This window comes from Phascolarctos cinereus, unplaced genomic scaffold (genome assembly GCF_003287225.1).
Source record: "Phascolarctos cinereus isolate Bilbo 61053 unplaced genomic scaffold, phaCin_HiC Scaffold_9;HRSCAF=440, whole genome shotgun sequence".
NCBI classification, from domain to species: Eukaryota; Metazoa; Chordata; class Mammalia; order Diprotodontia; family Phascolarctidae; genus Phascolarctos; species Phascolarctos cinereus.
In genome coordinates, this window is record NW_027556402.1 from 254130973 (window position 1) to 254157025 (window position 26053).

General features: G+C 48.9%; 1 protein-coding gene and 1 long non-coding RNA gene across 4 annotated transcripts; both read left to right on the top strand.

The window, feature by feature from the left end:
- Positions 1-72: 72 nt before the first annotated feature.
- SLC3A2 (solute carrier family 3 member 2) lies at positions 73-25681 on the top strand. Of its 3 annotated transcripts, none has more exons than XM_020967989.1 (10): positions 73-274; positions 19783-20268; positions 20788-20961; positions 21315-21409; positions 23050-23118; positions 23225-23283; positions 23679-23862; positions 24560-24703; positions 24904-24984; positions 25175-25681. In XM_020967989.1, exons 1-10 carry the CDS (start codon positions 88-90, stop codon positions 25541-25543), a joined length of 1848 nt encoding a protein of 615 aa, XP_020823648.1. In that variant the 5' UTR covers positions 73-87; the 3' UTR covers positions 25544-25681. The 3 variants fall into 3 exon arrangements, with proteins under 3 accessions (XP_020823648.1, XP_020823649.1, XP_020823650.1); XM_020967990.2 differs by lacking the exon at positions 73-274 and adding an exon at positions 19565-19672; XM_020967991.2 differs by lacking the exon at positions 73-274 and adding an exon at positions 19592-19668.
- Positions 285-11119, top strand: LOC144455297 (uncharacterized). Its single transcript, XR_013484031.1, has 2 exons — positions 285-763; positions 6374-11119. It is a non-coding gene; the product is annotated as an uncharacterized LOC144455297 (long non-coding RNA).
- Positions 25682-26053: the final 372 nt, after the last annotated feature.

Sequence of the window (26053 nt, forward strand, 5' to 3'; positions counted from 1 at the left end):
AGCTCGCGCCTAAGACACCTACGCCGTCCGGGCCGGGGTGGGGAGGGGCGCGCGGCCCCGCTAGTACATGGAAGGGCGCATGCGCGCATGTCGGCCGGCCCGCGTGCCCGCCTGACATGCGCAGGAGGGCTCGGAGGGGGCGGCTGCTCCAGGTGGACGGCGGCCGTGGATCGCCGTTCTCCCTCCCCTCAGTTCAAGTTCGGCCTTCCCCGGCCGCGGGCGATCGTGCGCTTCCTGGGCCTGAGGGACCGGGGCTCCAGCGCCCGCGGCTCAGGTACTTGGGCCCCGGTGGGGGGCGCGAGGCAGCTCTCGATGGGCACGGACCGAGGTTCCGCTCAGTCCACCGAGCACTTGGGCCGCGGCGTGCCGGTCCTTCCCCGGCTCGACACGTAGTCTCCACCCTCCCGGCCTTTGCCCGGGCCCTGTCCCCAGCTCGGCAATGCCGTGCCTCCCCGCCTTGGCCTCGGGACCTCATTGCAGGCCAACCCCACGTGCGTTGATAAAGGGCGTACTGTGTGCCGGTGTTGGGGAAACCTACACGCTCTTCCCTGCCCTCGAGAAGCTTATGTTGTAGAGAAACCACAGGTGCACAAATAGCTAACACAGAAAAGCCACGAAGCGGTTTGTCGGGCTCTTGGACTGAAAGGAAACGTCCACACCTGCCTGCCCACCTGCCAGCCCTTGGAGGGTTTCAGCTTGATGGCCCGTGGCGGGGCTACGGGTGAACAGAAGTAAATACAAGCTGAGTTAGGAGCAAGTTCGGGTAGGGCCAGGGCTGCCCCCAGAGGGGGCCTGTGGGAGGTGGGACTTTGTAGGAGGCAGGGGTGGGGAGGGCCAGGGGAGGGTCCGAGGCTGGCTTCTCACCACGTCCTCTGGCTTACACTGAGCCACACTGCTTCCCAGGTCCTTCCTCAGGCTTGAGACCTCCCGTCATCCTCAGCACTCGGCTCCCCCACATCTCAGGTCCTATAGATTACAGCTAGTCTCCTTCGAGCCCTCACCTGGATTGTTGCAATAACCTCAGGCTGCTGGCCACTCCAGTACCCCTTCAGCAGGCCACCCAATCCCTAGGGGCAGCTAGGAGGCACAGTGGATAAAGCACGGGCCCTGCAGTCAGCCTCAGACACTTACTAGCTGTGTGACCCTGGGCAAGTCACTTAACCCCATTGCCTCACCAAAAATAATAATAATGATCTTCCTAAAGCCCGAGTCTGACCGTGTCACCCCTCTACTCAGTAAACTCCATTGGCTTACAGCTGCCTTCAGGATCAAGTAGAGAAAACTTCTGTTTGGCTTTTAAAGTCCATGGTGACCTGGCCCCTTCTCACCTTTCCATTCTTCTGACATCTATGTGCTCTGATTCAGTGACACCTGCCCCTGGGCTGTTCCTCAGACTCAGCACCCTGTCCTCTTGCCTCCATGTATTTTCACTAGTGGTCGTCTTGGAGTACTCTCCTCCCTCATCTCCTGGCTCACTTGAAATCCCACCTTCTCCAGGACATCTTTCTTAACCCCTCTTCCCTCTGAGACATCTGCAGTTGATCCAGTCTGTGTGACTTTTCTGCATGTTTGTACCACCTCTCTCCCATTAGATTGGGAAAGATCAGCAACTGTCTTTTTTGCCTTTCTTTGTGTCTCTGGCACTTAGATCAACACCTGGCACATAGTATTTGCTTAACAAATTGTTTGTCAATTTGAATTGACTTCATCTCTCAGATGAGACTCAGAAAGTTATAATTACCAGACCTCTCTTTTCACCCTCTCTTCTAAACCCTCTGCAGTCTGGCTTCAGCTTCTTTACTGAACTGAAGCTGGTTTCTCCACCATTCCCAATGATCTGTGGCGTTTAAACAGGTTCGAGAAACATACTTTCTGGGTAATTTAATAATGTCATTAATAATGCCAACATTTTAATAGAAGCATGGTCACTTAGCCATCTCTTTCTTACGCCAAAGATAATCATGTTGGTGGGCTCACGGCTTATATGTCCATTATATCCCCACCTCTGTCAACTTTGATTGGTCAACAGTTAATGAGAGAATGAATATTACAATTCAAATAAACCTTGATTGTGTTATTTACTTCTAACTTATCCCCAGCATTGGGCAATCTGTTCAAAGAACTTACTGTCACCCAAACCCGAGGACAGTAAGATGGCTTCCCCACCTGGGGCGGAACAAGATGGTTAAGAAAGTTAGGTCAATCTCATTATGAGTAATGTCCTTCAAGAGACTGAACTTTTGAAATCAGGACTTCAGAAGAAGGGGAGAACTCTGGATCTCCCCAAATCATTGGTTAGTGATCATCATTTCTCTCAGATCTCATTGCTAAATCAAATGGCCTTTTTCCGGTTCTCAACCTTTTGGACCTCTGAGGATCTCTTCAGCCTTGGACACTCACCGTCCCTCCCACTTTTCTCCAGGGCCCTCTGTCTCTCGCCTCACTTTTTGGTCCTGGGCCTTCTCCGTCTGCTTCTCCTCAGTCTCCTTTGTTGGATCTTCAGCCAGCCCATGCCCACTCCCTCGGGGCCTTTTCTCTTTTCATTTTATGTTTCTCTTCCTATCACCAGTTCTGACGGGGTCAGTTGCCATCCATTTGCAGATGACTTCCAAATTGATGTTTCTAGCCCTCATTTCTCTCTGGAGCTCTACTCCTTCGTTGCTAGCTAGCTTCCTTTTGGGCATCTCAAACTCAATATATTCCAAACCGAATTTGTTCTTGTTCCCCAATGCCCTCTTCTTCCCCCAAGTTTCCTAGTAATGTTGAGGCACCAACCAGCCTCCTCTCAGTTACCCACATTTGCCACCTCTGTGTCCTCCTCTCCCACAAAACCTTGCTTTTATCTTGACATCATTTCTCATATGTGGCCCTTCTCTCCTCATATAGTTGCCGCCCTAGTTGAGGCCCTGGTCGCCTCTCGCCTGCACTATTTAAATAGCATGTCTTTGGTCTCCCTGCCTCATGTTTCTCCCCACTGCCATTCATCATTTGGTTAAAAGTGATTTTCCTAAAGCACAGGTTAGACTATGTCTCTTCCCCTACTCAGTAAACTCAGTGGCTCCCTCTTGCCTCCAAGATCAAACATAAAACCTTTTTGGCATTTAAAGCTCCAGACATTTGTTTTGTCTGTCCCTCTGTGTCCTCTTTGATGGGACACTGGCCTCCCAGCTGTTTCTTCTACTTCCTGCTCCATGTATTTGCATTGGCCTGCCTACAAGCCTAGAAGTTCTCTCTCTCCCTCAGCCTCTAAGTTTTCCAGTCATCCTTCAGAATTTGGAGGTACTTCCTTGTCCTCACACACCCCTAGATTACTTTCCATTTGTAGTTTATAATCTCATAGGCATGTTATTTGCATACTGTCTCCCCCATTGGAATGGGAAGAGGAAGTCGCAGTATTTGGGCTTTCTTTGTCTCCCCAGCTCTAAGCAGGTGACTTCAGCCCCCTAGAAAGTACTTAATACATTTAGACAGAGAGCCTTCCTTCTCTACATCTGCTGAGCTGGGGGTTGAGTTTTCCCAGTTTGACTGCAGGTTATTCTAGGATTTAGAACTAGAAAAGATGTCAGGGATCATCTTGTCCAACTCCTTGATTTTATAGTCAGTGTGTAGCTCCTTGTGGTGTGGGATTGATCAGGGGGATGCTGGCAAATGTTTAACAACCTGGCTCTTGGGGGGGAAAAAAGACACCTGTAATCATCGTTGTTCTAAGTCTAGACTAGGAGTCTAGACAGTCCACAAAACAGTAAGTCAAACGCCAGTTGTAGTTTGGTGATTTCTGAGCAGGTAAATGCCCACATGGACAATTTAACTCTTGGCTCTCGGACGCCCCCAGCATGTTCCTTTCTGGATGGAAGGAGACAGAGGAGAGGGTTTTGAGCTGACCCCAGGGAGAGCACAGATCCAAGCTGGCCGAGGGGGCGTGGCTAAGCTGGCAGGGACCTTCTGGCCATCTGGCCCATGGAGAAGGCCCCAAAACCTTGAGGTTAAATGATTTGCCTGAGTTTACACGGGAGGGTTAGGGAAGGAGTTAACACTAGAACCTGCTCCCTCTCAACTCAGGCGGTCTGGTGACAAAGCTGCTCTCCCATGGGTGATTTTCCTGCCTTCATTTTGGCAATGGCCCAGGCCAGCCACCCAGCCTCTGAGCCTCCAGACTGGACCCCTGGCCTGGCTCCTCCCTTTAATGGGTTGTCTTTTCCCATCAGAATGTGAGCCCCAAGGGGCTGGGACAGGCTTTCTGTTTGCTTGTGTGTTTATACCTCCGGTGTGTAGCACAGTGCTTGGCACGAGTAGGCCCTTCATAAGTGACTGCGGCCTGCCTGACCAGCTTCGAGAGAGCCCTTTTGGTTGGTGAGCTGAGGCAGACAGGCCCTGCTGCTGCAGGGCAGGGATTGGGCCCCTGGTGAAGGTGCTGTGATTAGCCCCATTTTCCAGGTAAGGAAACGTACTCAGAGAGTCAGGTGATTTGGCCAGCATCCCAGAGCTAAGACAGGGTTTGAACTTCAGTCTTCCCGAGTTCATCTTGCGCTTAGCTCGCCAGGCGACACTGCCTCTCATCCTCTACCCCACCCTCCACCTGGGCTCCTGTTCTCAAGGCTCTGTCTGGAGCCCGCATTGTCAGTGATCTCAGCAGCTCCCAGGGTTTTAACAGTCATCTCCAGGCAGATGAATCCCAGAACTGTCCCTTCAGCCCTACTGTCTTTCCTGAGTTCAAGGCCCTCATCTCCAAGCTGCTTAGGCAGCTAGCTGAGTGGTGTGAGCACTAGGCCTGGAGTCAGGAAGGCCTGCGTTCAGATGTGGCCTCAGATATTACTAATTGTGTGACCCTGGGCTTAACCAAGTCACTCAACCTCTGACTGCCTCAGTTTCCTTAACTATAAAATGGGGATAATAATAGTACCTGCCTCTCTGGGTTGTTGTGAGGGTCAAATGAAATAATATTTCTGTGTGTGTGTGTGTGTGTGTGTGTGTATATCAATTGGGGTTAAGTGACTTGCCCAATGTCACACAGCTAGTGAGTATTATGTGTCTGAGGCTGGATTTGAACTCAGGTCCTCCTGACTCCAGGGCTGGTACTGTATCCACCACTCCACCTTGCTGCCTCTGAAATAATATTTCTAAAGCATTTAGCATAGCACCAGGTATATAGTTGGTGCTTATTAAATGCTTGTTCTTCCTTTCTTTTCCTAGATGCTCTATAAGCATCTCACACCAAAAAGGTCCAAACATGAACACCTTATCTTTGCTCTCAAACCTACCTCTTTAACAAACTCTCCCATTATCTTTCACTCTTCCTTCTCCCCCCCCCCCATATCTAATCAGTTATCAAAACTCACCGATGCTGCCTGGAGAACTGCTGTCAGGTCTGTTCCCCTTTCTACACCTCCACGGCCACCACCTCTCTTCCTGCCTGGGCTCCCGCCACCATCTCAGGGCAGTATCCTGGCTTTTCTCTGCTCTTTCCCTCTTCATCCCACCCTCCATACAACTGCCAGCTCGAGATCCCCAAGTTCCAGGTGTCATCATGTCATCCCCTTCCTCAAGAAGCTGCACTGCTCCCTGTAGCCCTACGATCCCAGCCAGACCCTGGCATTTGGCACTTAAAGCCTTAAGTATTTTATGATGAGGATAAGGATGAGGATGATTAGTTAAAATGTTGTTATATTGTTTTTATTATTAACAGAACTTTTACAATTCATAATTGTGTTTGCTAAACCACTTTAGGGCCACTCCAGTGTTTTGTATTCCATCCTTTAATTCCTGACTTCCGACTGTCCTTATGTGTTCCTTAGATACTTCTCTAGTCACAGGGGAGCTAGTGGTAATGGGTTGGGTTTTGCTTCACTTCCCGACATTTCATTAATACCTCCCATCCTGTATATTAATTCTCACACCACTTTGTAAAGGAATCTTCACCCCTATCTCTTCCAGGTGGAGTTGGGGAAGCCTATCAGCCTTGTTTTATTTTAAAAATTAATTATTTTTCAGTTAAAAGGCATTTTATTTCCCTTGTGTTCTCCCCATTGGAAAAAGAAAAAATAAAAACAAAATCCTTATAACAAATATGCTTCATTAAACAAAACAAATTTCCCCAAATGTCTGTCTCATTCTGCATCTTGAGGCCCCCCCCCTTAGGAGGTAGGTAGCATGCTTCACCTGTGGCCCCCTGAAATCCTGGTTGTTCATTGCATTAATCAGGGTTCTGAAGTCTTTCAAAATCGTTTGTCTTTAAGAGTATTGTTACTGTAATAAATTGTTCTCCTGATTCCGTTCACTTCACTTTGTATCACTTTGTACAAGTTTTTCCAGGATTCTCTAAAATCCTCTTTTTTAAAAAATCATTTCTTTCTTTCTTTTTTTATTTTCACATTAGTCATTTGTAAAGAAGAATTAGAACCAATAGGAGGAACCACAAGAAAGAAGAAACAAAACAAAACAGACGGGAAAAAAAATAAGCAAATAATATGCTTCCATCTGCATTCAGACCCCGTAGTTCTTTCTTTGGATGTGGATAGCATTTTCCATCATGAGACTTTTGGAGATGTCTTAGAACCTCGCATCGCTGAGAAGAGCTAAGTCTATCAAAGTTAGTCATCTTACAATGTGGCTGTTACTGTATACGATGTTCTCCTGGTTCTGCTCATTTCACTCAGCATCAGTCCATATAAGTCTTTCCAGGTTTTCCTGGAATCAGCCTGCTTGTCATTTCTTAGACCATGATAGTATTCCATTGCATTCATATACCACAACTTGCTCTGCCATTCCCCAATTGATGGGCATCCTCTCAATTTCCGATTTTTTGCCACCACAAAAAGAGCTGCTATGAATATTTTTGTACATGTGGGTCCTTTTTCCATTTGTTTGATCTCTTTGGGATACAGCCCTGTAATCGAAAGGATTACGTACTGCACAGATTCAACTTAGGTTTGGATCTCAAAATATAATGACATGTACTCAGGATAAGCTTATCAAATAATCACATTTATTTTACAATGATTAATAATGATAATAAAATGATAATAAATAATTAATAATAATAACAAACCACGCAAGCAGTAAAGGTAAGAATAACATTCAATGCAATAAGTAATAACATAAAGGAAAGTAGGAATAAGAAAAGAAAGGATACCCACTCACTGACCAGGCAAGCTCAAATACTTAATAGACAGGGGAGACTGCAGAACGGCCAAAAGGTCTGGTCGGGGGGGCAACGGGGCGCGTCCTATCCTGGGACACAACAAAAGCAGTGCACGCGATCCGCTTCCAGCAGAGAATCAGCGTCCCTATCTCTGCAATCAAAGTCTCCAAAATCTCCCTTTCCAATGACCCTTTTTATATCCATGTAAACCAGGGAAAAACAATCTTGATATTTTGTTTTGTGTATGTCTCCTTGGTGAGTACTCAGATCCAGGGTACGTACACATTCTGACAATGGCTGGAGCTTGATCAGAGCTCCAACTACCTGTTTGTTGTGTAATTGTCCAAGGAGCGATCAATTCCTTGGACAATTACACGCTTTTCTCGAGAAAAATGTTCCTTGAGATAGATTGTTTTCCCAGGTTAAGTTGTTATTTAATGTTCCAGTCTCCTTGATCCTGGCCACGCTTTGATGACTTTATTTTATCTTTATGTCAGGTCATGAGGCAGTTGCACAGTTAGGTCATAAAATGATTATACAGGGGACTAGGGAGGATCTATCCTCAGTTTCCCTTACAAGCCCCAGAAGTGCTATTGCTGGATCAAAGGGTATGCACATTTTTATAGCCCTTTGGGCATCGTTCCAAATTGCTCTCCAAAAATGGTTGGATCATTTCACAACTCCACCAGCAATGCATTAGTGTTCCAGTTTTCCCACGTCTTCTCCAACATTTATCATTTTCCTGTTTTGTCACGTTAGCCCATCTGATAGGTGTGATGTGGTACCTCAGAGCTGTTTTGATTTGCATTTCTCTAATCGATAACGATTTAGAGCATTCTTTCATATGACTACAAATAGCTTTAATTTATTCCTCTGAAAACTGCCTGTTCACATCCTTTGACCATTTATCAGTTGGGGAATGCCTTGTATTCTTATAAATTTGACTTAGTTCTCTATATATTTTAGAAATAAGGCCCTTGTCAGAGACACTGGTTGTAAAAATTCCCAGTTTTCTGCTTCCCTCCTAATCTTGGTTGCATTGGCTTTGTTTGTGCAAAAACTTTTTTTTTTTTTTTGGCTAGGCAGTGGGGTTAAGTGACTTGCCCAGGGTCACACAGCTAGTAAGTGTTATATGTCTGAGGCTGGATTTGAACTCAGGTCCTCCTGAACCCAGGGCCGGTGCTCTATCCACTGTGCCATCTAGCTGCCCCTTGTGCAAAAACTTTTCAATATAATGTCATCAAAATTATCCATTTTGCATTTCATACTGTTCTCTATCTCTTCTTTGGTCATAAATTTTTCTGTTCTCCATAAATCTGACAGGTAAACTATTCCTTGCTCTCCCAGTTTGCTTACAGTATCAGCCTTTATATCTAAATGGTGTACGCATTTTGACTTTTCTTGGTATATGGTGTAAGATGTTGGTCTCTGCCTCGTTTCTGCCAGACTCTTTCCCAGTTTTCCCGGCAGTTTTTGTCAAAGAGTGAGTTCTGATCCCAGAAGCTGGGGCCTTCGGGTACTATTTTATTGTGTCTTGTGTGCCTAACCAATTCCACTGATCCACCACTCTGTTTCTTAGCCAGTCCCAAGCAGTTTGATGACTGCTGCTTTATAATACAACTTAAGATCTGGAATGGCTAGGCCCCCTTCCCCTGCATTTCTTTTCATTAGTTCCCTTGATATTCTGGACCTTTTGTTCTTCCAAATGAATCTTGTTACTATTTTTTCTAGCTCTATAACATAATTTTTGGCAGTTTGATTGGTATGACACTGAATAAATAAATTAACTTAGGTAGAACTGTCATTTTTATTTTATTGGCTCGGCCTACCCATGAGCAACTGATATTTTTTTCGTTATTTAGGTCTGACTTTATTTGTGTGAAAAGTGTTTTGTAATTGTGTTCATAGAGTTCCTGGGTGGTTTTTTTTTTAATCATTTCTTATCATACAATAGTAATTCCGTTTCATTCACATATCACAATTTATTCAGCCATTCATTAATTGCTGGTTACCGCATTAATTTCCAGTTCTTTGCCACTACAAAAGGAGCTACTTTAAATATTATATATATATATATATATATATATATGCCATATATTTACGTATATACCTCTATCAATGTCCTTTCTCCTCTTTGTGTGCTCTTTGGTACAGTGGGACAGTTGAGGTGAAGGGAATGCACAGTTAATATTCATTTGGGGCAGAGCTCCAAATTGCCCTCCAGAATGGCTGGACTCTTCTTAGCTCAGCCAACAGTGTATTAATGTACCTGGTTTCCCACATCCCCTCCCCCAACATTTAGACACAACCATTTTCTTCTTTAACTTTGTCACTGATAGGTATGAGATGAAACTTCATTCCAACTATCTTTTCAGGATCATGGCCTGTAATTTTTTTTTTTAAATACACATACCAAGTAAACCAGCACAGGACATTCTGTCTGTTAGGCTTGTGAGGTACTCAATTAATAAACATTTATTAATTACCTATTATTTGTCAAGTCCTAGAAGGCAGAAGTTCTCCACCAGCCAGCACTGTACTACCCATGTGTGGAACCATTGGTTACAGCAAATGGAGAAGTTTTGAATGCTGTGGATAGTTTCCTTTACCTTGGCAGTATACTTTCTAGGGATGTACAAACTGATAATGAGCTTGATGCACACATTGCCAGTGCTGGCTCAGTGTTTGGGAAAGGATGGAGAGGAGAGGTATTAGGCTGCCTACCACCCTGAAGGTCTACAGAGCCATTGTGCTGACCTCATTGTTGTATGCCTGTGAAACTTGGACAGTATGCCAGCGCCATGCCAGGAAGCAGGCTGAATTGCTTGCATTTGAATTGTCTTAGGAAAATTCTGAAGATCACCTGGCAAGAAAAGGTTCTGGACCCTCGAGTCCTTTCTCAAGCTGAACTGCCAAGCATTCCAACTCTACCACAGAGAAAGCAACTCCTATGGGCTGGCCACACTGTACGAATAACAAACATACGCTTGCCTAACAGATTGTTTTACAGAGAACTCACACAAAGCAAGTGCGCACATGGAGGTCAGAAGAAGTGATACAAAGACACTCTTCAAGGTCTCTCTGAAGAACTTTGGAATCAATTATGAGACATGGGAGACTGGCACAGGACCGCCCAGCATGGTGTGCCTACATCAAAGAAGGTGCTGTGCTCTGTGAGCAAAGCAGAATTACAACAGCTTAAAAGAAATGTGAGATAGACAGATTTAGAGACATCTCCACGTCAGATATTCCTATGGACAAACGTTCGTATTTGGGCCCGACTTGTAGAGCCTTCCAAGCTCATACTGGTCTGATCAGCCGCAGTTAGACACAGGGGACATTAACCCTGACGAAGTGATGTCATTTTGGTCCTCCTCAGGCTCGAGGATAACAGCCAGCCAAGCCAACTATGTGTCAGACATGATGCTAAGCTCTGGGGATACAAAGAGAGGCAAAAGACAGTCCCAGACCTCAAGGAGTTTACAGTCGAGTGGCGGAGACCGCATGCAAACAAAAATAGACAAAGGAGGCCAAAGATGGGATAAGCAGGAAGCAGTCGGCAGAGGGAAGCCGCTAGAAGGCGTCCATTGTCTCTCTTTTCTCTGGAGCCTTTCTGATTCTTTAAAATCACTACTGACTTCCTTTGCTAAAAGTCCATCCCTTTGTATGTGTCTTTTGAAATAGATTTGAGAATTTTGCAAGGAATTGAAGTCAAAGTTAGTGCCCTGTGCTTTGGCAGAGGTCATTTTCAATTTTGGAAAATCAAGACATATCTATTTGTCCATCTTCAGTTCTTTGTCACATGTCTCATCTTCTATAATTGTTCTTAAAAAAAAAACCTGAAATTAAACACCAAAAAAAGTGCATTAGCTTGCACACAACAAAACATAAAAAGAGGCTGTGTATGAAACTGTCCATCTACACTTTGCCCGCATGCTGTTTTGAGGCACACATAATAAATTTCACACATTACTTCCCAAAGTCTTGTCTGAACTTCCTTCTGTTCTCCTCTGTGCATTTTAAAACATGTCACAATGGCCCTTTTTTTTTTTAAGGGTTTCCCTATAGCCAACTCCTCCCTTCCTGCACCCCTGTCTCAATTAAAAGCCAAAAGGAAAGGGGAAAAACTTTTGGAATCAATAAGCTTCGACAGCCCTGTGCCGGAGAGCAGAGTCCAGCAGTGGCTGCTTTCTGTACCTTGTGTCCATTCCTCTGTCGGGGGCAAGGAATGGGCTTTATGGCTGGTGCTCTGTAGCCTTGGGGAATCATGGCACTGATCTGAGTTCTGATGGCCTTCCAAGTTGCTTTTCTTACGTTGTTGCTGCCCTTCTATAACTTCTTGTCCTCGTTTTGCTCAATTAACTCTGCATCAATTCAGTGCCAGGATTCTCTGAGGTCATTTCTTAAGGAATTTCCTATAGCACAATGATATTTTATTGTATTTGTAAAAGGGACAGATAGGCCTGGTCACAGGCACTACTGAGGGCTCCCTCGTGAGAGAAGCTGGGGAGCTTCCTGCAGGAAGAGGTGATATGACATTTAATGGAATTTCGTAGACCTCCCCTGGATCATGCATTGAGTTTCTGCAATGGCCTTATGTGCCAACTTGTGTCTGCAACAAGAAGCCCTTTCGGATTGTTGGCACTGAACCGGAGACACCTTTCCAAGGCCCAAGTCAGCTTTCACCTTATCTCTTTGGACTGTAGGGAGAGAATCTGCACTTTCTTCCCTCTGAGGCCAAGGCCTCTGGCCCAGTCAAATAATAAGGGAGCAGCTGCTGACCACTTGAAGGTTTATATGTTACAAATGTGACGGGAGCTGCCAGAGGTCCTTCTAATAGCCCTCCTTGAGGTGGGGGGCGTTTGAAAAGGGAATTACCTGGTGTAATTGGAGGCAGCAGAGGCCAAGTAGAGAAGGCAGCAAATGGTAGGCATCCCATAGGCATTCGTCCTCCCTATAGGGGTTTGGTGGGGGTGGGGGTGCTGCTGCTATTATACCTCTTTGAGGAGACTCAGAGGAAGATCCTTGCTGTATTCCCCAGGGCAGTGGTCCTAAGCTTTCATTTGTGAATATGTGTATGTGTGAGAGAGTGTGGTGTTGTGGGGATTAAAACTGTCCAACTTATAATAAAAGAGACTGAGGCAGAGCTCTGAGCTAAAGTCACTTTATTAAAGGATCCATGGCCCTCTCTAACGAAGTGGACCTCAGATCTTCCTCATGATCTGAGATGCCCCTTTCTTCTGGGGCCTTGTTTTTATAGGCTTTGATACCATATTTATTACCTAGACATTGTAAAGTGACTATAACAAATACAGAATTCCATTGGTTGACATATAAGCTAAAATAAACAAAAATGATCTGTCAGCAGGGTCACAAGTTGGGTGAACAAAGAATATCTCTGCTGACTAGGTGATAAGATGGCTGGGCTCTACCTTAGGTTAGGCAGGAGATGGCACATGCTATACATATGCTCCAAGGACATATTGGGGGGGCGGAGTGGGAGACTTTCCTTATCATGCCACTGATGGGGAACGGGCCTGATGAGGCCTAGAGGTTCAGAGGTGCTGAGACTCCAAAATTACAACACACAGGTACTACCCGAAAGAATTTGACCCAAGCCTTTCAGCCAAAGACAAGGTTTATTAAAGATCCACCATATTGGGCAGACTCAAGGAATCTGAGCACCTCTGAGCTATTGGCTAGATTATAAAAATCTGAGCACTTTAGTGGAGACAAGATGGAATTTATATTACAGAAAGACTGTGGGCGGGATCTAGGAGTAGCTAAGTAGTTTGGGGTGACTAGAGGAGGGGTCTAAGGAAGATCTGAATGAGAGTGTCCTTTACCCCTTGTCTCAAAAAGAATGCAGTTTGTTTGGGGGGGGGCCCAGAAAACCGTTAAACTTTTCTTGACCTCACTCTGGCCTCAAACCTGTTACCTGAGGCTATATTCCACTCCATGGTTTTTCCTTACCTACTCTCCTTATCTCGCTTTGAAAGCCCTAGCCCCACCTTTCAAACTTCAATCTCTCAGACATTCTAGTTGGAATTCTCCCTAAGTCACCTAGACCCTTTTCTCACCCCAAATTACTTGAGCGTATATAAGATCCACCCTAGCCCCCATTTAAACTCTGAGATTTTCTCATGCCAGCTCTGTCCTTATAGGCATCACTAATGTTCAGATTCCTTAAGAATCTGGCCTGTATGGTTTATCTCTAATAAACTTTTTCTCTGGCTGAAAGAAGATTTGAGTTGAATTCATTCAGGCAGGGCTCGCATTGTCATGATTTTGGGGTCCCAGCACCCCTAAACCTCCTCATCACTACCATCCATGCTTGGTTTGGTCAGGGAATTTGAGCAAAATAGGATGGAGATATCTTTGTCACAGTTCTTGTGATTTTGCAAATGAGCCTCATAAGTTGGTAAACTAGTAGAAAACATAACATTAAAGTTTGAGGCCTATTATAAGGCCCTCCTATTAGAATCTATATTCCATACAAAATATGGATTAATATATTGCTTATTCTTATACCCATTAAGTGATTGACTAGATATGTATTACTAGATATATATTAAAATAATTACTAACAATCATTACCCCCCTATAAAATCATAATGAACTAATACTGATTAGAGTTTGAGTAGGGGTCCTCATTGAATCATTTCTCTCAGTGTGAGTGTGTATATGTGTGAACATGTGTGTTGCATATGTGGTGGGTGTGTGTGTGTGTGTGTGTGTGTGTGTGTGTGTGTGTGTGAGAGAGAGAGATGAAAGTGTGATGATTTCTCCTTCACTTGTCTGCTAAGGTATGAAAACCCAGTCACAAAAAGCTGATGGGGGAAATTTCAAATTTCAGGCTCTCCACTAGCAGCAGTGGTCAGTGTGAACCTGATCTTTACCTCTTCCTTTTGGATTTTGCTTTTGCAAAAATATTTGAATCTCTGTGTGAGGGAATGATCCTTTCTGGGACAGGTCAACCTAGAAAGGAGATTAAGATTCTTGGCTAATGGGGGACTGGAGCCGTTTGATCAGTCAAGGATCATCTGAGGGAATGAGTCCTGCCCTTAGGCTGTGAAGACCCCAAGACAGTGCCCTGAGAAGGGGAAGGCAGGAGTAGCTAAGATGGCAGTCTTGCTTGCACATGGCCCAGGATGTGAGCTGCTGACTTGGCACTGAGGATGCCGGGGTTCTCCTGATCCCACAGTTTGGTAGTTCTCCCCACTTCCTGAAATTATCCCATGTTTACTTTGGATACAGAAAGAAATGTCTTCCCTCCCACTGAGAGGCCGAATAACTCAGGAGTGCCACCTGTTGGCTAGCATAGACTTTGCAACCCACATAACCATATTAGCTATAGCCTGTATTGATGCCAATATAAAATGTGTGTGTGTGTGTGTGTGTGTGTGTGTGTGTGTGTGAAGTTATACCCACTTACAGAATAAATACAAAGTAATTTCAGGAGGGGCTGAATACCAGCAACCAGGAGGATTAGGAAAGAGGACAGGTAGAAAGTAGCACCTAAGCTGAGGGTATATCAGGTATGGGCACAGCCAGTACAAAGCATAGGCAGACTGCATGGCTAACAATTGTGATGGTGGAATGACAGAAGAGAGATCTGGAGAGGTCGATTTGACATGCTGGGATGATGGTTTTGTATTTTATATCAGAGGTAAAAGCCAAGGAATCTACTTAAGCAGGGCATAAGATGTTAAGATATCTTTGAGGCCCTTTATGTTATCAGTTTGTGGAGGACGGCTTGGGGAGGGGAGGGGAGAGCCTGGAGGGCCAGTTAGGAGGGTATTGCAGGAGTCCCAGGGAAAGATAACAAGGGCTTGAGTCAAAGTAAGGCCTGATTGTATATGCAGGGCCGGATGTGAGAGAGCTTTTGGAGGTTAATGAGTGACTGGCAGTGTTTGGAGGTAAAGAATCAAGGATAATGCAGAGATTGTGAACTGGGGTGACTGGCATGACAGGGTGCCTGGGAGAGAAATAAGGAAGGTAGGAGGAGGGTTCAGTTTCGGGGGGGGGGAAGAGTGAATTCTGCTTGGGGCATGTTGAATTTGAGCCGCTTATAGGACATCTAGCTGGAGAGGGCCAGCAGACAATTGGAGTAGCAGGACTAGTGCTGTGGAGAGAGAGGGCTGCATATGTGGACCTAGGAGTCTCCTGTGTAGACATGATAGTTGAATACATGGAAACTGTTGCAGCCACCGTGAGTGACTTAGAAGAGAAGAGGCCCAGGACAGATCTCAGGGCCTGGCCTACATGTAGGAGGCAGTCATGGATGTAAAGTTGTCAGCAGGCTTGTTGGAGATCCTTGAGTTCAACCCTCATTTTACAGTGGAGGAGGAAACTGAAGGCCAGAGAAGCCCAAGGTCACATAGTCAGTGTCTAAGGCAGGATTAGAACCCAGGTTACTTGTGATGCCCCACTGACATGTATAATGATCAGCCGTGGAAACAGAACAAGCTTTCAGGTATCAGGACAGCCAGGTGAGAGCAGAGTCCCAAAAGCCAAAGGGAATGGGAATCAGTGTCACAGGCCCAGGAGGACGAGGAGCGTGGAAGCACCCGGCTCATTGTCTTGAATCACTGATGTCTAATAGTACTGGGGAGGCTTGGCATCTTCCAGTTGGATTACACTTGGTCTCACACTGGTCCCTTTGGTCCCAGAGGCACAGCACCACCAGAAACAGTGGATAGAAGTTGGAAAGAGGGCAACTTAGGACTGACGCCAGGAAAAAAACTTCCCGATGAAGAAGCGGCTCTCAGATGTTTTTTTGCTCCTGGCCCAGAATTTTTTGGGGTGAGGAATCCTGGCAACTCTGCAGGAGAATTGGGAGACTCTGGAATGCCCACTTCCCCTTCCATTAGCACATTCTTGTTTGGCTGAGCTCTTGAATCAAGCTCTGAGGAGCTTTGAGGTTAGCGTGTCCAGGAGTGGGCCAATCGAGTTTCTTTTGTAACTCCTGTCCCTATGGAAACCACAGAGTTCTAATTCTCCATCCCAGAAATGGGTTGCCTCCTCTGCCTGGGGCTGGGTAGGCACTAGTCCTCTCTGATCTCAACTCTTTTGACTAACACAATCAATGGAGTCTGTGTTTCAAACACTTTGTAACCTTAAAGTGCTACTCTATAAGCCTGCTGTCTTTTTAGTCAAGAGTAATTCCCACTGCTGCCTTCTTCAAGATGAAGCTTAAAAAATGACTCTTCTATAAAGAACGGATCTTAGTGCCTCTCCTGTGGACTTAGCAGTTTCTGTTCTGTAACACTGAAGAAAACATCTTAACCTGTTAGTCTGCCCGAAACAGTTTTTATTCTTTATTATTGTGTGCTTGAGAGAACTACAGAAACCCCTGAGGCTCCTCATGCCCTCAGGCACAAAACATGAGGGTGACCACAGGCCTTGAGTTAGGCCAGTATCTACCCTAAGCACATGAAGACTTCGCCAGGTGGAATGGGCACGTGAGAACAGCTTGTTTCAGCAACCATGAAGATGGCTGAAGCAGGTGGAGTGCTTAGAGGTTGGTCAGACATCCCAGACATCTATCCACTGAGGCCGTCCTGGGCCATCACTGTTTGTCCTGACTTTTGTCATGCCACTGGACTGGGATGATTCTGGGAGAGTGAGGCTGATGGCTTTCTCCAGCTCTACCTCACTTAAATCCAATTCGCGAAAGAGTCAAGATATCACCCAGTAATGTCATTGGGCCTCCTTGAAAAAGAAGCACAAACAACAATTACTTCAGATACACTGCCTTTTCGTGGGTCTGGAGTCTTCCACCGATGGGCCTCCAGCAGTGATCTTAACTAGATTGGAGGGTTTCTTGTTCTAGATCTGGTAACCTTCTTGATCCATTGGGGTTGGAAGGCTGACCTTCCACACACCTTCGCGAGAGAAAGAGGTTAGGTCTCAGAGAAGGGGGAAAGGTCTGGCAAGGACTTTAGAGACATTTATTTCCTAATATTTTTAGGGGACTTAAAAGGAGGTCTTCAAGATGCTTCTGCTTTGTTATAGTTAGTTGAAGCCATGTCACATCCCCTTAGTAGAGGGCAAATGCATGAGGGTGGAGACTATGTCCTCTCTACCTTTTCTGCAATTTGTAACTAACAAGGCAGAGGACAAAGTCTGCCTTAAAGTCCCAGGCTGGCAGCCTCTATCTAGGGTTCACAGACCAGCCCCATGCCTTATCAGCATCCAGGCAGTGCTCTGGAAGCATTATTTTGCTTCCACACGGACATGCTTGGGGCCTCTAGCACTCATCTGAGTGGCACTGAAGTTTGGGGAGGCCTGGCAGTGCCTTTTCCTATGGAGAGGGACGTGGGCCAAGACTGGCCTTCATCCCATCACATCCCCTCAGATTTGCTGTTCAAGTTCCCTCTCCTGGAGTCCTTCCTTCTCTCCATCCTTACTCTTTCATGCTTAACCTTTGGCTTCCTCCTAGTAAACAGCGGTCCTGGCCCCCAGGCCTCAGAAGGGGAGGTGAAGCTTGGTCAGCTGTTTCCTAAGAGCTGGGCCATCTGGCAGTACAAAGGGTTCTCAAGGTACTTGGCGTCTCCCACCCACTGTCCAGGGCTCAGCCTGTGGCCCCAGCTGCCTCCTCATTTCCCCTCACCCTGGGAGGGAGCCCTTGTAGCCCCTTCCCTTCTCTAGCTTCCTGCCTTTGGAAAGGCTACTTTTCCAGGCTGAGCCCTGACAAACAGAGAGGTGGGAGCTGGGTACTTTTCAGACAGACATTTGGCAGACTCACAGTCAAACAAAAAACCCAAACCAAACCAAAACCTTCTGAAATTCCCAGGCTCTCAGCCCAGTTGTTTCCTCTGGCCAGATCTGTTGTTCCTGATAAAGGGGGGAAGGGGGTTGGGGATGTTTGTTCCCACCCAGTATTAATTTCATCATGTGCCTCATTACACTGTCCCAGTCCTTATACTGGCAGTCAAGGCCTGTCCCATTTTGCCTGCCCCTCCCCTCCTTTCTGGCCTGCTGTCCCACTGGGCACCTCTCCCCCACCAGGCTGGCCTCTTTCATGTCAGCCTGTGCTCTCACTCTTCTCCTGCCCTCAAAATGCCCTTGTCCCTCCTCTTCACATGGCACAACTGAAAAAGAGGCCAGCACTGGCATCTCCAGAGTCTGCCCCTCGCTGCCTGGAGGGCACTGTACAGCTGGTTGGCTCAGCTCTCTTCTCTGCAAAATGAGGCAGCCTGCAGTCACGGCCAGACTGCTCTTTTCTGTGGGTGCCCACCCTTGGCAGTGGTCACCCCGATTCCAATTTCCATGCTGCTGCCTGGATGACCTTTCGAAGGCCCATCTTTGGTCCTGGCCCTCTCCCCAGCTCTGAAACTTTCAGCGGGGTCCCTGTGGCTGAGCATTCTTGTTGTTGTTGTTGTTGTTTTTTAGTGAGGCAATTGGGGTTAAGTGACTTGCCCAGAGTCACACAGCTAGGAAGTATTATGTGCCTGAGGCCAGATTTGAACTCAGGTCCTCCTGAATCCAGGGCCGGTGCTCTATCTACTGCACCACCTAGCTGCCCCTGAAATACAGCATTCTTAACCTGTGCGCCCTCAGGGGCCTGGCTTTCTAGTCCCAAAACTCCCCTTCAGAAGTTTGCCTCTGAGAATTTCACTCTGCCTTGTAGCTCTGCTCAGGTGACACCTTCACCAGGAAGCCTGACCTGATCTGTTTTATCCTGGCCCACACTGAGCTCCATGAAGAGGGCAGGGGTCCTGATTTACCTAAGCTGGGTTTCTTCCCCCAAGGCCTGGCTGGAGCTTCCTGCCCGGCAGACACTAAATAAATGTTATTGGATGAACTGAGGATGAGACAGCGCTGACCCAGTGGCTTGAGAAGCAGCCTCCTCATAGCCAGGAAGACCTGGGTTCCAGTCCCACCAGGAGAAGTCGGCTGTGTGACCCTGGGAAAGTGACTTTACCGCTGAGGGCTCTGGGCAGTTCTTTAAGACTGGGCATTTCAGAGACGATGCCCACCTGCACTTGTGCAGGGAGTCTCCTCTCCCATCACTTCCCTATTCTAATGATATCACGAATCCCCTCCATGAATGAATGACTTTCCTGCTCAGGCCTCCGGAGCCCTGGAAGGCTCATAAATGCTTTTTCTCAGCATCCTTTGGGGTAGCGTCGTTGGTGCCAGTGTTCTCGTCACCATTTATCCTAGCCAAAGCTAAACGCCCCAGGGATCATCTAGTCTCCAATCGCAGCATTTTTCAGTGCTTGGCACACAGTAGGTGCTTACCTGTTGCTTGCTGATAAGTGAAGATCGAGAATGAAACAGACTCGGAGAGGTTAAGGGACTTGTCCGGGGTCACACAGACTGCACGGCCCTAGCCAGACCACCGAGCCGACTGGGGAGGGTGGCCGGGCTGAGCTGAAGCCTGCGTCCGGCAGGCCTGGCCTCCGGCCAGCCGCTCGGATCCCGGGGGCGGGCCGGCTCCTCCTTAAGGAGGCGGAGCTCCCAGCCTGGGGTCTGGAGACTGCCCCGGAGCGCGCAGACTCGCCCTCGGAGCCGAAGCAGCGGTAGGTGAGTTCGCGTCCTCCCTACGCCGGAGCTCGGGAACCCCCCCCCTCCCCCGCCGCCGCCGCCTCGGACGCCCCGCTCACTCCCGCTTGTCTGTTCTTTCGTGCCCGCAGGCGAAACCGAAGCCCTCGCCGTCCACGTCGCCATGAGCCAAGACGCCGGGATGGATATGGCGGAGGTGGACATGAAGGAGGTGGAGCTCAACGAGCTGGAGCCCGAGAAGCAGCCCATGAACGCGGCCGCCCCGCCGTCCGCCGCCTCGGGGGGCGAAAAGAACGGCGTGGTCAAGGTCAAGGTGGCCGACGACGAGGCTGATGCTGCGGCCGCCGCGGCTGCCTCCAAGTTCACGGGCCTGTCCAAGGAGGAGCTGCTGAAGGTGGCCGGGAGCCCCGCGTGGGTGCGCACCCGCTGGGCCCTGCTGCTGCTCTTCTGGCTGGGCTGGCTGGGCATGCTGGCCGGTGCCGTGGTTATCATCGTGCAGGCGCCCCGCTGCCGCGAGCTGCCCGTGCAGCGCTGGTGGCACCAGGGTGCCCTGTACCGCATCGGATCTCTGAAGGCCTTCCAGGGCCAGCCCGAGAACGCCAACGGGAGTCTGGCTGGTGAGTCTGGCTGGAAAGGGGGTGTACCCTGGCTCCCTGCGGGTGGCGTTACGAATGGCTTCCCTACCCCACCTCCACGTGGCCCACTCCCTCAGAGCCGTCCTGGCTCCCGACCGCACCTGCTTGCTGAGGTCTCCACTCTCTCCGGCCCCGCCCCCCTCCCCATTCGGTGTAATCTGGGGCTGAGTCAGATTTCCACCTCCCTATATCCCGAGGAAGGCGGCCTAGGTCAGAGTTCATTGGCGTTGCTGATTCAGCTTTTTCTCCATTCCCTCCTTTCCCCTCCCCGGCTGCCCACTTCAAGGGGAAGGCTTGAGTAAGACTGCAGAGTCCTTACATCAGCGTGTTCTGACTGGCCTTGTGATTTAAGTGGAGGCCCGCCCCCACTCTTCCCGGAAGTTGGGAGGAGGGTGGGGGGAAAAGAGACCGAGGGAAAAAATGAATGAGAATGAATTGCTGGGAGACCCTTCGGCTCTTATAACCTATCCAAAATCCAACGCACCCTTCCTGCCCTTGTAGGGTTGAAGGCACATCTCGATTACCTGAGCACCCTGAAGGTGAAGGCGTTGGTATTGGGGCCCATCCACCAGAACCTTGAAGATGACCTTGCTAAGACCAACCTGCTGCAGATCGACCCCACCTTTGGCTCCCAGGAAGAGTTCACCCAACTCTTGGAAGCAGCCAAGAAAAAGAGTGGGTGGTCCTGAAGAAAGGGGAGGGAAGTGGGTGACACCGGGCCTAGGAAGCCTCCCGACACTCTTATTTGTCCTGAGGGAAGGAGAAGCTCCTTTCTGCCTGGGTAACTCTAGGGTGAGAGGGAAGAAGCCTGAGGTCCAGTGTGAATCCAGGCTCTGCCTTTGATGTTTGTCTTTCTGAATCCTCTGTAAAATAAGGGGGCTGCTGACCAGGTGACCTAGGAACCCATGGGCCCCTGAGGGTGGGGGATACTTGCATCTGTGGACGTTTGGGGGTCAAGGTTAAGGAGCAGGAGTGAAATTTTCTCCTGGTGCCCTCCTGACTGGCCGCCCACCTGGCCATTTTTCCAGATATCCAGATCATTCTAGATCTTACCCCCAACTACCGAAGCCAGAGCAGCTGGTTTCCGCCCAATCAGAATGAAGATGTGAATGGGAAGATGAAGGTGAGGGCTCTGGGGGAGACGGAGGACTCACAGGGGTTTGTGGGTGGTAGAGGAGAGCTGTGGGGCCTCACAGGGGTTTGTGGGTGGTAGAGGAGAGCTGTGGGGCCTGTTTGAAGTCTGCCCTCAGGAAAGTCACATTTCATAGATAAGGAAGGAGAGATTAAGTTGGCTCCAGGCCTCCCACTCCTTTCTAGTCCTGGTCTTGTTACAGATCTTTCTTTGTCTTCTGCTTTATCTGCTGAGTGTTGGGGGCGGGGCAAGTTTGAGAGTGAGGGGGTTTCTTGGGTATTCTTTAGGAAGATAATTTTTTTGCATTTGTTTGAGGGGCCTTTTCACACTAGGTCTTGGTTTCATCTCAACCTGAGCCCCAAATTGGGAGTGAGTAGAAAAATGGATTTAACAGAATCGCCCCATGGAAGAGATTTGGATTTGCCCCATGTAGTTGGAAAGGGTAAAAGAAAGTCCAAGGGACAGAGAAGGGCAGATAAAACCTTTCAAAGGAGAGGTGGATGACCTGACTAATAAGGCTGCTTTATGGATGCCAGTGATTCTTGCTACAATCCACACAGGCCTGGGCCTGTCTATTCTGAATATTCTGGTCTGAGCTGTTGGCCTAATCATCTTGGGCAAGAGTAATGCTTCCCCTCCCTCCCCAAATATGCAGAAGTATACTGGAGGGGTGGAGGTGGTGGTGGGGGCAGGGGCAGGACTTCATCAAGGCTTTTCAGGGCTTGAAGGTGAGCCTGGGCCTAATTCTATAGATATATAAAGATGGCTAGAGTCCCTTTACCAGAGGGCCCACCAGGGAATTTGACATAATTGTTAAAAGTCACTTCTATAACTGAATGGAAGACCTGAGTCTGGGCCCGGAGTGAGATCGTTACAGAAGTGGGGAGCCCATGAGTGTGGAATACATTTGAAAGTTTCCTGCTGCGTTTTCTGAATTTATCCCTTTCTCCCTCCTTTCCCCACTTCGCTATCCCTTATGAGAAAGCTTTATAAAATCTGCCAGCCAAAGGTCTGGCCTCTGTCCCCTGAGGGCATGTGCTGGTCCCACCTCATTGATGTGGTCCTTGGTTTTGCCACTGCTCTTAGTGAAGTCTGGGATTCAAATTTTGCTTCTGTCCTTGGCTATGTGAGACTGAGCAGATCCCTTTATCTCTGGTACTCTAGACGAGTGGGTTCAAACTCAAGTAGAGATTGGACATGTATTGACTTTGAAAACCACATATCAGCATTGTCTGTGTTGAATTGTAATTTCATTTATTCCTTAATCATTTCCCAATTACATTTTAATTCGGTTCTGGCCGAAGGCCCGAGTTTGGACGCCTTAGCTCTAGACAAGTCTCTAAGAACAGAAGGGACTGGCCTGTGTTAGCCGTAGGAGTTTTCTCTCCCAGGAGTGCCCAGCGTGAGGCACTCTTTACCCCCTGGGTAGGGGATGTTAGGAAACTGAAGGCGATAGTAAAGTAGAAATCGGCTCCTGGGGCTGGTTTCCAGTTGGTGAGAACAACGTGGGCAGGGCATGATGCAGGGAAGACCCGTGCGAGACAGCTGTGCTCTGCTCCAGGTCGTTGGGGCTCTGCTAGGCTGCTGCATTTCCATGACATCGTTACCATTTCTCTTTCCCTGCCCCACAGGAAGCCCTGAGCTTTTGGCTGAAGGCTGGCGTGAGTGGTGTCCAGGTCCACAATGTCCAGAACCTTGCTGTGAGTGCCCTGCTTCCCTCCCCTGGGGGCGAGGGGCCTCTTCAGTTCTGGGAGAGAGGTCCTCCGCTGCCCACCTGACATGGCCGTCTCACTGCTCTCCCCACAGGACGCTTCTTCATTCCTGCCTCGCTGGAATAACCTCACTCATAGCATCGACGAAGACAAGTGAGTAACAGAAACGTTCTGGTGAGAAAGTCTGGGGCTGGTGTTGGTCCCCCACCTGCGTTGGGAAGCCTCAGTAACAGCTCACCCCCAGGGGTCTTTTTTTCTTTTTTAAGGCAGTTGGGGTGAAGTGACTTGCCCAGGGTCACACAGCTAGGAAGTGTCCAGTGTTTGGTCTGAGGCCGGATTTGAACTCGGGTCCTCCTGACTTCAGGGCCGGTGCTCTCTCCACTGCACCACCCAGCTGCCCCTCCCAGGGGTCTTTATCTTTGAAAGAAGCAGCTGGTCCTTTCCCCCTCCAAGTAATGTTCCTCACTTAGTTAACTTTTAATGTAATCTCACTTTGTTTTCCATCTCTGCCCTCTTCCCTCCCCCCCCCCCCCCCCCCCCCCCCGCAGGGTCCTGATTGCAGGAACAGGAGCCTCAAACCTCTCTGAGATCCTGAGCCTGCTGAATGAGACCGACCTGCTGAGCAGCTCCTATCTGGAGGACTTTGAGAGAAGGAGCTCCTCAGGGCAAGAGCTGAAAGAACTGGTCAGTGACTACCTGAGTGCTGCTGGTGGCCGCTGGTGCAGCTGGACAGTGAGTGGAGGCCTTCTGGAGCCTTGGGGCAAGGCTGGGGGCTGGGGGGAGGGATGGAGAGCCTCCGTTTCCTTCTCTGTAAAAGGAGCTTCCAGGAGGGTACTTGGAGATCCAGCTGGCCCATAACTTGGAGCTGTATGGAGGGAACTCTTGGGAACCTTTGCTCGTATGGTGAGGTGACTGAGGTCCTGAGTGGTTAAAGGAATTGCTCTGGGTCACAGCTGTTGAGTCCCTGGCGGCAGCACTGGAACCCGGGTCTTGGGTCCAGGTTCTGCCACCTGCTGCACACTGGCTGCCTCATGTCATAGGCAGTGGGAAGCCCCTGAAAGGGGTTGGTATGACTTGAAAGGGAGATAGAGGCAGCTACAGGAGAAGGGAGATCTAGGGAAGAAGGAAACAAACTGCCAGGCGCTGGGTGCTGTAATTAGCGTCTCATTTGGTCCTAGCGACAGCCCTGGGAGGGAGGTGCTGTTCTTGTTCCCAATTTGCAGATGAGGAAACTGAGGCAAGCAGAGGTTCAATGACTTCCCCAGGGTCACACAGCTAGCGAAAGTGTCTGAGATCACATTTGAACTCAGGTCTTCCTGAGCTCTGGAGCCCGTAATGCTCCTCTCCCCCATAGCTGCTGGATAGGGAGGTTATGGGAGAAGGGGGGAAGGCATGGCTGACCCCAGGAAATCTCTTCTTCTTGTGACAGTCCTCTCAGGTCGGCCACTTGGCCTCCTACGTGCCGGCCCGTCTTCTCGGTCTGTATCACCTGTTGCTGTTCACACTCCCCGGGACACCCATCTTTAGTTATGGGGATGAAATTGGCTTGCAGGTGGCCACCCTGCCTGGACAGGTAAGGACATCAGCGACTGGGCTTGGGGGGGTCTGGAAGGAGATGGGACCCCTGACCCCCAACGGATGTGTAATGGATGGGTGCTAGCTGCAGCCACTTTAGGAGAAGGGCCTGCCCTGAGCCCAGGGGCTGGAGCTCCCTGCTTCTCTGGGCGGCCTTTGTCCTTGGCCCTCCAGGTTTCAAACCTTCCCCTCTTTTAGCCTGCTGAAGCCCCCGTCATGCTTTGGGATGAAAAAACACTTGGGCCTTCTGAGTCCGTGAACCTCAGCATGACTGTCCAGGTAACCTTTGGGTTGGTGCTGGCGGAGCTGAGAGGAGGATGAAGGGTAGGGGTGGGCACACACAGAGAGAGAGAGAGAGAGAGAGAGAGAGAGAGAGAGAGAGAGTGTGTGTGTGTGTGTGTGTGTGTCTGTCTGTCTGTCTGTCTGTCTGTCTGTCTCACTTGGCTCCCTCTTCTCCTTATCCTGCCAGGGCCAGAACAACGACCCCACCTCCCTCCTTGCTCTCTTCCGCAAACTGAGTGACAGCCGAGGGAAGGAGCGGTCCTTGCTGCATGGGGACTTGGTGGTCCTGCCCACCCAAGACGACCTCTTTGCCTATGTGCGCTGCTGGGACCAGAACGAGCGATTCGTCGTTGTGCTCAACCTGGGCACCATGAGGCAGGAGGCTGAGCTGATGATGCCCCCTGTGCCCAGCAGCCAGAAGCTGGAGCTTCCCGAGAAGGCGACCCTGGTGCTCAGCACCCAAGGGAGCCACCAGGAAGGCAGTGTGCTGCCCTTGCACAAGCTGCCCGTGGCTCCTGGAGAAGGGCTGTTGCTCAGGTTCTCCTACGTGGCCTAGGCTGCCCGCTGGGTCTTTGTGTTTGTGTGTGTGTTGGCAGGGCTCAGGGGTGGGGGGTGTTGTAGGGGTTTTTTTTACTGTTGCCACGGGATGAAGTTTTGAGCCTGGAGCTGTGTATTAAAACAATCGTGATGAGCATTTCCTGTGGAGTGTCTATTTTCTTCTAGGGGGTCCTGAGCCACCCACCCCACTCTTTTCCCTCCTGGGGGGTTTCCGGAATGTATAGCACCCTGTGGGGTGCCCATCCCCTCCTTTTCCTGTCCATCAGCCTCTGGGAGAGTCTGGGTGGGCATTCGCTCAGGCAGCGTGGATAGAGGGCAGGAAAGCCTCGGACGCTAGGCAGATGTGGCCCTGGGTAAGTCAGGGTACTTCTAAGTATCGATTTTCCCATCTGTAAAATGGGAATGAGAATAGTATCCCAGGTGGTGGTGAGGCCAAATGAGATGACATCCGTGAAACTTTGCTCTGCCAGCCCTTTTGGGGTCGGTGCCCAGAACACCCCTCCCTGGT

Excerpts from the sequence above, each read along its gene's own strand:
- SLC3A2 (XM_020967989.1), top strand. The coding sequence starts at position 88 with ATGTCGGCCGGCCCGCGTGCCCGCCTGACATGCGCAGGAGGGCTCGGA. Across the intron at positions 275-19,782 it reads CTCCAGCGCCCGCGGCTCAG|GCGAAACCGAAGCCCTCGCC; the intron begins GTACTTGGGCCC and ends TCGTGCCCGCAG. Across the intron at positions 24,985-25,174 it reads ACCTCAGCATGACTGTCCAG|GGCCAGAACAACGACCCCAC; the intron begins GTAACCTTTGGG and ends TTATCCTGCCAG.